At 43.9% G+C, this 12,455-nt stretch overlaps 1 protein-coding gene across 2 annotated transcripts; it reads left to right on the plus strand.

The window, feature by feature from the left end:
- On the plus strand, window positions 1-9,911 carry UEVLD (UEV and lactate/malate dehyrogenase domains). Of its 2 annotated transcripts, none has more exons than XM_069965117.1 (12): window positions 1-176; window positions 2,683-2,767; window positions 3,517-3,582; window positions 5,473-5,636; window positions 7,290-7,425; window positions 7,508-7,608; window positions 7,848-7,956; window positions 8,174-8,344; window positions 8,557-8,730; window positions 9,127-9,217; window positions 9,392-9,515; window positions 9,653-9,911. In XM_069965117.1, exons 1-12 carry the CDS (start codon window positions 135-137, stop codon window positions 9,818-9,820), a joined length of 1,431 nt encoding a protein of 476 aa, XP_069821218.1. In that variant the 5' UTR covers window positions 1-134; the 3' UTR covers window positions 9,821-9,911. The 2 variants fall into 2 exon arrangements, with proteins under 2 accessions (XP_069821218.1, XP_069821219.1); XM_069965118.1 differs by lacking the exon at window positions 1-176 and adding an exon at window positions 245-327.
- Window positions 9,912-12,455: the final 2,544 nt, after the last annotated feature.

A 12,455-nucleotide genomic window follows, 5' to 3' on the forward strand; every position in this document is an offset into this window, starting at 1 on the left:
CTTCCGGCACACTATACAGCAGGGGGAGGGGAGCCCCCGGGCCGGGCACACAGTCATGGTGCCGGCTCCTCCCCGCCGCTGCTCCCGGGCTCTGGAGAGGAAGCAGGAAGAGGAGCCGGGAGCCCCGGGGAGACATGGAGTTCAGTGCGGAGCTGATGCGGCAGCGGCTGGGGAAGGTGAGCCATAATAACCGATTACACTACGGGGGGCTGCGGGCTCGTCACGTGACTGCTAAAGAGCCGTAAACTAATAGTGCCGGACTGATCCCAGCGTCACGTGATCACTGCTGTATCTATCAAACACCTGCCTGGTGCTAACCCCCAACTAGTACGGACCATCGTATAACCAGTCCTATACTGCTACTAACTAGTACAGACCATCGTATAACCAGTCCTATACTGATACTAACTAGTACAGACCATCGTATAACCAGTCCTATACTGATACTAACTAGTACGGACCATCGTATAACCAGTCCTATACTGATACTAACTAGTACAGACCATCATATAACCAGTCCTATACTGATACTAACTAGTACTATACTGGTACTAACATCATGTAACCAGTCCTATACTGATACTAACTAGTACAAACCATCATATAACCAGTCCTATACTGCTACTAACTAGTACAGACCATCATATAACCAGTCCTATACTGATACTAACTAGTACAGACCATCGTATAACCAGTCCTATACTGCTACTAACTAGTACAGACCATCGTATAACCAGTCCTATACTGCTACTAACTAGTACAGACCATCATATAACCAGTCCTATACTGATACTAACTAGTACAGACCATCATATAACCAGTCCTATACTGATACTAACTAGTACTATACTGGTACTAACATCATGTAACCAGTCCTATACTGATACTAACTAGTACTAACCATCATATAACTAGTCCTATACTGATACTAACTAGTACAGACCATCGTATAACTAGTCCTATACTGATACTAACTAGTACAGACCATCGTATAACCAGTCCTATGCTGATACTAACTAGTACAGACCATCATATAACCAGTCCTATGCTGATACTAACTAGTACTATACTGGTACTAACATCATGTAACCAGTCCTATACTGATACTAACTAGTACAGACCATCGTATAACCAGTCCTATACTGATACTAACTAGTACAGACCATCATATAACCAGTCCTATGCTGATACTAACTAGTACGGACCATCATATAACCAGTCCTATACTGATACTAACTAGTACAGACCATCATATAACCAGTCCTATACTGATACTAACTAGTACAGACCATCGTATAACCAGTCCTATGCTGATACTAACTAGTACAGACCATCATATAACCAGTCCTATACTGATACTAACTAGTACAGACCATCATATAACCAGTCCTATACTGATACTAACTAGTACAGACCATCATATAACCAGTCCTATGCTGATACTAACTAGTACTATACTGGTACTAACATCATGTAACCAGTCCTATACTGATACTAACTAGTACAGACCATCGTACATATAACTAGTCCTATACTGATACTAACTAGTACGGACCATCGTATAACCAGTCCTATACTGATACTAACTAGTACGGACCATCGTATAACCAGTCCTATACTGATACTAACTAGTACAGACCATCGTATAACCAGTCCTATACTGATACTAACTAGTACAGACCATCGTATAACCAGTCCTATACTGATACTATCTAGTACTATACTGATACTAACATCATATAACTAGTCCTATGCTGATACTAACTAGTACTATACTGGTACTAACATCATATAACCAGTCCTATACTGATACTAACTAGTACAGACCATCGTATAACCAGTCCTATACTGATACTATCTAGTACTATACTGATACTAGCCATCATCTAACTAGTCCTATACTGATACTAACCATTCTATATTCAGTACTATACTGATCCTACCCATCATGTAATTTGTACTATACCGATACTTACTATACTAATAGTTACATCATATAACTAGTACTATATTGAACCTTATCTGATATAACTCATAATATACTGAAGCTCACCATTATATACCAGCAGTACCCTTAGGGTACAAACACACACACCGTATACGCAGCAGATACGCAACAGATCTGCAGTAGATTTGATGCTGTGTTCAGTTGTTTAGATCTAATCTGCTGCGTATCGCAGCAGAAAATACGCTGCGTATACGGTGTGTGTGTTTATACCCTTATACTTTCTTTATATCACTGGTAGTGTACGGCAGGTTACACCATATGCTTAGTGTTATACTATAGTTACATGAAATATCTAGCACTGTACAGATGGTTAGGTCATCTTATACTAATGCTTCTATGATAATATCCAGGTTTTCTCTGTTAGGCCGGGCTCACACCATGTTTTATGCCTCCAGGGCACATATATATCTTGGAAAAATCTAAAAAGCAGCTGCCAACATATCTGTGCTCGGATCGGCCCAGTCCCATTCAATTCCATGACCTGCACATACAGTAGTCTGCTAGAGACTATGTTTGGGTCATTTCCCAGTGTATACAGGTCTTGACACAAATATAGTTTAGCTGACTCCATCCAGCCCATTGAAGTATATGGGGTCTGTGCCCGTCTGTCCTTAGTGAAGTACTGTAGATCTGTGTTTCCCACTCTCAGGATATATTCTGCTTTATTCTCACAGTATAAGTTTCGAGACCTGACCATCGAGGAGTTAAAGGATGTCCACCGAGCCTTCCCCAACTTCCTGTATTCCATGGACACCTACAGTAAGTCACTGTGTGTGTGTGTGTATATATATATATATATATATATATATATATATATATATATATATATATATATATATATATATATATATATATATATTATACAGAAAAAGCGCCACTCCTGTCTCCAGTTTGTGTGTGGGTTTTGCAGCTACGTTGTATTGAAGTGAATGGTGCTTAGTTATAATGGCCCACACAACCTAAGGATAGGGGTGGCACTGTTTTCCCAATCCTAGATAACCACTTTAAGGGGAATCTGTCACTAGGTTTATGCTGAACAGCACAATGTATTCCTTCCATCATTCTGTTCAGACGTTCTCCTAATGTGCAGGAGAATAGGATGCCACACCCCTCCATCCGCCCTTCAGCTGCTGATTGACAGTTGACTGCCTATACACAGCATGGATAGATAACTGCTAATCAGCAGCTGGTGGGCAGAGTTTGTTGTTGCCCATGAATATCCAGGACTACTGAGCACATGCACATAATGGAGAGGACTATTTATTGTCCATGTTATTCAGGAGGATATCTCAGGATCAGCTGCACAGAACAGTGTAAGTGATACATCATTCTGTTCAGCTTATAGGACACCATAAACCTACTGACCACTGAGTCTCTTTATAAAACATTAAAAATGTAGTGCAAGTCTCATAAGCTGCTACTATGGCACAAATTGCAATAGATTTTTGCAGAAAGTTTAAATGATTTCTTCATGCGTCTAAAATCTGATAAGAATTCTTCTCTTCCAGCGTTTAAAGACGGATCACAGAAGGATTTGTTGAATCTCTCAGGAACAATTCCCATGAAGTTTCAGGGTAATAAGCATATCACATCACAGAGCAATAACATAGAACATACACACTTGGGGTGAAGGATAAGGACACGCTGACACTTGGGGTACAGGATAGTGACACTTGGGGTACAGGATAAGGACATGCTGACACTTGGGGTACAGGATAAGGACACACTGACACTTGGGGTACAGGATAGTGACACTTGGGGTACAGGATAATGACACTTGGGGTACAGGATAGTGACACGCTGACACTTGGGGTACAGGATCAGGACACACTGACACTTGGGGTACAGGATTGTGACACGCTGACACTTGGGGTACAGGATAATGACACTTGGGGTACAGGATAAGGACATGGTGACACTTGGGGTACAGGATAAGGACTTGGTGACACTTGGGGTACAGGATAAGGACACGCTGACACTTGGGGTACAGAATAAGGACACTTGGGGTGAAGGATAAGGACATGCTGACACTTTGGGTACAGAATAATGACACTTGGGGTACAGGATAAGGACACGCTGACACTTGGGGTACAGCAGGATAATGACACTTGGGGTACAGGATAATGGCACACTGACATTTGGGGTACAGGATAAGGACATGGTGACACTTGGGGTACAGAATAATGACACTTGGGGTACAGGATGATGACATGCTGACACTTGGGGTACAGGATAAGGACACGCTGACCCTTGGGGTACAGCAGGATAATGACACTTGGGGTACAGGATAATGGCACACTGACACTTGGGGTACAGGATAAGGACACGCTGACACTTAGGGTAAAGGATAGCGACACTTGGGGTACAGGTTAGTGACACTTGGGGTACAGGTTAGTGACACTTGGGGTACAGGTTAGTGACACTTGGGATACAGGATAGTGACACTTGGGGTATAGTATAGTGACACTTGAGGTACAGCAAAATGACACTTGGGGTACAGGACAGTGACACTTGGGGTATAGGATAGTGACACTTGGGGTACGGCATAGTGACACTTGGGGTACAGGATAATGACACTTGGGGTACAGGATAGTGACACGCTGACACTTGGGGTACAGGATCAGGACACACTGACACTTGGGGTACAGGATAGTGACACGCTGACACTTGGGGTACAGGATAATGACACTTGGGGTACAGGATAAGGACATGGTGACACTTGGGGTACAGGATAAGGACTTGGTGACACTTGGGGTACAGGATAAGGACACGCTGACACTTGGGGTACAGAATAAGGACACTTGGGGTGAAGGATAAGGACATGCTGACACTTTGGGTACAGAATAATGACACTTGGGGTACAGGATAAGGACACGCTGACACTTGGGGTACAGCAGGATAATGACACTTGGGGTACAGGATAATGGCACACTGACACTTGGGGTACAGGATAAGGACATGGTGACACTTGGGGTACAGAATAATGACACTTGGGGTACAGGATGATGACATGCTGACACTTGGGGTACAGGATAAGGACACGCTGACCCTTGGGGTACAGCAGGATAATGACACTTGGGGTACAGGATAATGGCACACTGACACTTGGGGTACAGGATAAGGACACGCTGACACTTAGGGTAAAGGATAGCGACACTTAGGGTAAAGGATAGCGACACTTGGGGTACAGGTTAGTGACACTTGGGGTACAGGTTAGTGACACTTGGGATACAGGATAGTGACACTTGGGGTATAGTATAGTGACACTTGAGGTACAGCAAAATGACACTTGGGGTACAGGACAGTGACACTTGGGGTATAGGATAGTGACACTTGGGGTACGGCATAGTGACACTTGGGGTACAGGCTGGTAACATGCTGATTTGGAGTATAGGATAGTGACACACAGTTATATATACACATACAATATCACTGTCTATATATGTGCACCATGTTGTCCTCAGGAAGCTCCTATAACATCCCCATCTGCCTGTGGCTCCTGGATTCGCACCCGTTCGCTCCTCCGATGTGTTTTCTTAAGCCGACACAGAACATGGGGATCCGGGTTGGAAAACACATTGATAGCCATGGCCGGATCTATCTGCCGTACCTGCAGAACTGGAGCCATGTAAGTAGCAGTACACATACATGGCGAACTATCAGCGTTGCCATGGTGACCAGCGTTCCCCTTCTACTTTACTACATGCTGGAGAGACGTTACCAACTCATATATCATACATAATATTAATATAATATACAATATATAGTATATCAGTGATAGACCGGGGATATTTATTATTTACTGAGGGACAATAGTCACCATAGCAACAGGTCTGGCTACTGCTTTCACTTTCCATAGGGCCTCTGCAGTCTGATTGGTAGCTATGGGCGACGGCTCTGGATCTTATCATTATGAGTGCCCTGACCTGACCAATCATCATGTCATGTGATGAGGATGTAATTCATTCATATTACAGGTCACATGATAGCGGCCAAACTCGTTTTACCAGACTGGAGTTTCTAGTCGTGACCAGGATATATGTAACTAATAATAGAAGAGATGAGTCAGCTTTATACCCTACATGAGGACAGCAAGCAGAGATCCTGAAAAGGATGGGAATAGAGGGTCACAGTATACAGAGAAACCTGTTTAAGACGACCACCCAAAATTGAACAAAGCAGTGTTGTTTTATGATGGTTGTCCTAGTCCACAGCATGGCTCCCCATCTCATTCCTAGTCCACAGCATGGCTCCCCATCTCATTCCTAGTCCACAGCTTGGCTCCCATCTCATTCCTAGTCCACAGCATGGCTCCCCATCTCATCCCTAGTCCCCAGCATGGCTCCCCATCTCATTCCTAGTCCACAGCATGGCTCCCATCTCATTCCTAGTCCACAGCATGGCTCCCCATCTCATTCCTAGTCCACAGCATGGCTCCCCATCTCACTCCTAGTCCCCAGCATGGCTCCCATCTCATTCCTAGTCCACAGCATGGCTCCCCATCTCATTCCTAGTCCCCAGCATGGCTCCCCATCTCATTCCTAGTCCACAGCATGGCTCCCCATCTCATTCCTAGTCCACAGCATGGCTCCCCATCTCATTCCTAGTCCCCAGCATGGCTCCCCATCTCATTCCTAGTCCCCAGCATGGCTCCCCATCTCATTCCTAGTCCCCAGTATGACTCCCCATCTCATTCCTAGTCCACAGCATGGCTCCCCATCTCATTCCTAGTCCCCAGCATGGCTCCCCATCTCATTCCTAGTCCCCAGCATGGCTCCCCATCTCATTCATAGTCCACAGCATGGCTCCCCATCTCATTCCTAGTCCCCAGCATTGCTTCCATCTCATTCCTAGTCCACAGCATGGCTCCCATCTCATTCCTAGTCCACAGCATGGCTCCCCATCTCATTCCTAGTCCCCAGCATGGCTCCCCATCTCGTTCCTAGTCCCCAGCATGGCTCCCCATCTCATTCCTAGTCCCCAGCATGGCTTCCCATCTCATTCCTAGTCCACAGCATTGGTCCCCATCTCATTCCTAGTCCACAGCATGGCTCCTCATGTCATTCCTAGTCCCCAGAATTGCTCCTCATCTCATTCCTAGTCCCCAGTATTGCTCCTCATCCCATTCCCGGTCCCCAGCATGGCTTCCCATCTCATTTCTAGTCTCCAGCATGGCTCCCCATCTCATTCCTATCCCCAGGGGGTAGGCAGCCATTATTGTACAGTCTTATACACGCTGTTATACCATCACTGCTGTTTAGTAACATTTGGCCTTTTACAGCCCAAGTCCACCATTCTGGGTCTGACAAAAGAAATGGCGGCGACTTTTGAGGATGAGCTTCCTCTGTATTCACTCTCCGCTGCAGAAGCCGCCAAACAGAAGGAGCTCCTGTCTCTCATCTCCCGAGTCACTGATGGTAAGGTTATACGGAAGAGCTGCAGGCTATAGAGACTTGCACACTGTGCCCCCTGATATAACACATTGCTTTACATCACCAGGCGTGTCCAGCGTAGACGTCAGTGCGAAAAGTCGCAGTCAAATCACAGTGATCGGAGGAGGAGACTTGGCTTTGGCTTGTCTATTAGCTATATCTGCAAAAGTAAGTCAGATACTAAAAACATGGGGGTTTAGTGGATTTGCAAAAATAATGTAAAATTCTAATTATCCTTAGAATCATCCTTAGATTCAATCAGATTATTGGGATTTGGGACCATTGAATGCCAGATTATTGGAATTTTGTGATATGTGTAATGGCCTTACACCTTAGCACCTAGACATATTGGGGAGTGGACCCACCAAGATCCCGGATTTTCCTGACATAACTTATGTTTTGTCCAGGGGGCTGCAGACAAACTTGTTCTTCTTGACATCAGCGATGGAGGATCAAAAGTTGGTGGAGCCACGGACCTTGAACTTTTCTCTATTCCAAATGTGGAAGTCAGCAAAGGTAGGTTAAGAACCAAGGATCCTCCGTTCCTACTGAAGGTCCCATTGCCATTACTGAATTAGACACTATTGAAGTCTTTGGAAACAATCACTGTTGGGGCCACTTCTCCAATGGAATTGGGACCTGGAGATCCCCCATTCTTGGAATCCTTGGATCTCTGTGGAAAACCCATTTAGCTATTACTTTACAGATATTGTATCTACGTCTTTCATTTCAGATCTGTCCTCTGTCGTCGGCTCCAAAGTCATAGTTATAACAGTGAATGCATGGAGTAACGCCCAGTCATATCGGGAGGTCTTACAAAGCAACGTGGATCTGCTGCGTGGATTTATACCAGCCCTGTCCTATCATTGCCCGAACAGTGTGCTGGTCATTGCCTCCCAGCCTGGTAAGAGCAGAACGTAGATGCACGGTATAGCGACTCCATGGACTATTACTATTGATCGACTTCTGATTGGTTCAGCTACATGCTCTGTAATAGTCAGGAAGGTCTTACAGACATCTTGGTGTAAAATCTTGGATCAGTGTGATTTTTATCACATGCCATATTTTCTTCCATATGTAATTGATATGACGGTGATGTTTTCCTTTGGCTTGCAGTGGAGATTATGACCTACGTGGCTTGGAAACTGAGTGGACTCCCTCACAGGCAAGTCATCGGGATCGGATGTAACTTGGATACTGTGAGGTTTCAACATATCGTTCAGACCTTGACCAATTCTACAGAGGAGTCACAGTCAGGCTGGGTCATTGGGGAGCAAGGGGCAGATAAAGGTGAGGAGCCCACAGCTTTATATCCGCGTCACAATTTCTGTAATTATACTGCGTTTCTTATAAAATCCAGTTATTGTTGCCAACATAAAATCTATATTACAGAAACAGAGAAGAAAACACTGTAGGTGATTAACGTTTTCGAAACTGCTTTTTTTGTGTGTAGTCAGAACCCCTGTTGTTGTTACATAGTGGTCTGTTCCACAATACAAACAGCACTTTTCCCTGCTGTCTTCATCATTGTGGAACAAACCATTGCAGAATAGGGGCTTCTGACTACGTTTAGAAAAAAAACTGTTGCTTGAGGATATTTGTTCCATGTGCAAAATAAAAAATGAGCCAAAATATGCCGCCATGTAATAAAATGGAAGCATTTATTGAACGTTTTGTATATTTCAGTGGCTGCCTGGAGTGATGCTGATTCTGCAAATAATCATACCCCCTCTGCAAAAATATATCCCAAGCTATTCCAGGAGCAGCTGACAAACAGGTGAGGGTTATATAATGTATGGGGTCTCCTTATAGCGTTTGCAGTAGGTCCTTCTTATAAGTAACTGCAGGGGACATTGAGTAAATGGGCATTACATATGGGGGTCCTAGGGGTGGACATTTTGCCACGTGTGTATGTGTTACTTTATCCTTTTGTATTTTATTACCCTAACAGAGCAATGGAGGTCATGAAAGGTAAAGGTCAGAGGTCGTGGTCTGTCGGTCTGTCTGTAGCCGACATCACAGACACCATTGTGCAAAATAAGAGGAAGATTCACTCCGTTTCTTCTCTTGCTAAGGTAATGACAGATCCCAAGTTGACTATCATCTGCTTAGACGAGCAATGTGCAGGCGATACCGATAATTCAAATGGAGGCAGAAATTATTGATTATCCAACAAACAAAAGAATCTCTGCATTGTGTCTTCTTTTCTCAGGGATTCTTCAACATCCAGAATGATGTGTTCCTGAGCGTGCCCTGTGTACTGGGACAAGGTGGGGTGCTGGAGACCCCACAGATCCTACAACATGAAGACTATGTGTCTGATGCTCTACAGAAAAGTTCCGCCTCTATATACGACTTGCAGCAGCAACTGAGCCTGTGAGCAATGCCGGGAGCCGGACTCCGTGGTGGGCACAGTGCCGATGTGTAATCTCTGCAGTGCAGAGTCGTGTATCAAAGTGATCTGAACGAGGGACGGGGGCTGATTGGCTTTTATATTCTCCATTTGCACTGATGCCTATTCACCCGCTCGGTGGCCACTTTGTGTACAAGACCTAAATTAATCATTGGATGCCACTAGGTGGCGGTTTTCTACATGTAGCCGGTGCCTTGTGATCTCTACCGTACAATATTCTTATTTTCTGCTTGTCCTTCCTGAGGGTGGCTGTTACTTATGGACAGTAAGACTGGAGGTGGCTGAGGAGTTCTGCTCCACCTCCAAACCCTCCGCACTACATCTTACCATTGACTTGGTATACAATGTGTCTCAAACATTGGCGTCCATAGAAGGAAAGTGTGTGACAGTCTTTATAGTCTTCCTATTTTTCGAGTGGAAACTTTGACATATTAGCCCAAAAGATTATCTGATGTTACATATAGGGCTAATTGAATCCAACACTAAAATGCTGCTATATATGTAATAAGTGAATTACATATACAGTGGCATTTTAGTGCTCCTGAGGAGCTGCTATGTACACCACAGATTTCAGCAATGGATAGAGGACATAGCTACACATTTATATAGTATATGCTATAACTGGAGTTGTGTCTTTAGAATTCACTATATTATATAACTGCAGTTTACATCCTGTGCTGATAGCTATGACCAAGGACTCTGTCAGTGTCACTGAAAGAAGTTCTGGTTTAGCACTTCACTCCCTATTTCACTGCTCTTCCCGTCTCATGTAAGATGGACTCCATAGACTTACAATGTAACCTATATTATGCAAGCAGACATATAAAGCATATATGCAACCAGACATATAAAGCACATATGTGTGTATGTATGTATATATATATATATATATATATATATATATATATATATATATATATATATACACACACACCATGTACGTCACTGCCGTACTACTCACACTTACCTTTCTGACACATTGATACCTCACATATGTTGAACTATTTTTACAGATAACGCTTATTCGCTGTATACTTTTTATAACTCTGGACCTATAAGGGGTTAATCATGGACGAGATAGAAAATAACTTCATTCAGTGAATGGACTTGTTTGGAAATAAAGTATATATGTGTGGCCATACAGGTTGTCTGCTTGGTTACTACCTTTTTAAGTCATGTGACCGCATCATAGACCAATCTCAGAAATATCTGGCCTCGTGGATTGTCTAAGACTTTATGTGACAACACCGAAGTGGCTCTAACTAAAAGGCTTCACCACAAAGAGGAACAGAAGCTTGGGACCATGTGATATGAGACCATGAAGTCATTTAGAAAATTATTAGTATGGCTAAAGTATAAAGTAGCTAATCAATGTCCAACGGAACTAGACAAAAACATGCCGTACTGAACTGGCAGATCACTAATGGTTTAAAGGGGTACTCTGGAGAAAAATAAATAAATTTTCAAACCAACTGGTGCAATAAAGTTATACAGACAATATACATTTTTTTAAAAATTTCCAGTCTTCCAGTACTTTATCAGCTGCTGTATGTCCTACAGGAAGGGGTGTATTCTTTCAGGTCTGACACAGTGCTCTCTGCTGCCACCTCTGTCCATGTCAGGAAGTGTCTAGAGAAGCAGCAAATCCCCATAGAAAACCTCTCCTTCTCGGGGCAGTTCCTGACATGGTTGTGCACATTGGCAAAAAAGCGACCTAGTGTGGCCGATCATGACAAACACTGGTTCCTTTGGCTGTTGTCTGACAAAAAAGTCCAGCACGTAGGGTGAGATTTCGTGGGAGCTAAGGGACTTGTAAAAATTTTTAGCCTTTTTTGTAGACATAAAATGAACTTTTTGGGGCAACTTTATGCATCAGAAATGCACAAAAAAGGTGCGTTTATAAGTCCTCTATGTATACTGGTCAGTCCTGAGTCTATAGGTGCCCATACATGTTTGTTAACCATCAGTCAGCCAACAGAAATCTTTTCCGTCTTCCCCCATACACATAAACATTCAGGCCATGTGCTCCCTATGGAAAGGGAAGAGGTAAGCCACAGCCAGGCCACTAGGGCCCATCACACCTGACCCCTTTTCTCTACCACCATCATGTCAGTAGACATACTCCATATACTATTTGTCGATCCTGTGCTTCACCTGTGGGCTCTACCTGTCTCCGGCTACTCAGCATGATGTATGTCCGTGAGGTCCAGACTGAAGGCCGGGAACATTCAGGTGAATGGCCCTGCAACACAAAGACAAACTATGGAGACTGTGAAGAGTTGGGTGTCAGATATGTCCCTGAATTTCAATGGCTTGTCATGTGACTTCATTTTCAAACAAATAGCATTTTATTATATATAGAGCCAAAGAATAACTTTTCAGTCCTGTCTCTATACCCCTCAGCTCTAAATCTATACACGTCCGTCCTGTGATTATGTCTGCAGGTCCTTTGTCTCCCATGATGTCCTCTCTACCCTTCACTGGCTACACAGCGGACGCAACCTGTCATCAAGGTCGATAAACGGGCCAAAGGCAGGTGGACATCGTTATATGCAAGTAAATGGGGTGGTGAGTGACTATGACCTGAAAGTGACAAGAAACC

Source organism: Dendropsophus ebraccatus, chromosome 4, assembly GCF_027789765.1.
Source record: "Dendropsophus ebraccatus isolate aDenEbr1 chromosome 4, aDenEbr1.pat, whole genome shotgun sequence".
NCBI lineage: Eukaryota > Metazoa > Chordata > Amphibia > Anura > Hylidae > Dendropsophus > Dendropsophus ebraccatus.

Coding starts and splice junctions, on each gene's coding strand:
- UEVLD (XM_069965117.1), top strand. CDS start 135: ATGGAGTTCAGTGCGGAGCTGATGCGGCAGCGGCTGGGGAAG. Junction 177..2,682: donor TGCGGCAGCGGCTGGGGAAG/GTGAGCCATAAT, acceptor TTATTCTCACAG/TATAAGTTTCGAGACCTGAC. Junction 5,637..7,289: donor ACCTGCAGAACTGGAGCCAT/GTAAGTAGCAGT, acceptor GGCCTTTTACAG/CCCAAGTCCACCATTCTGGG.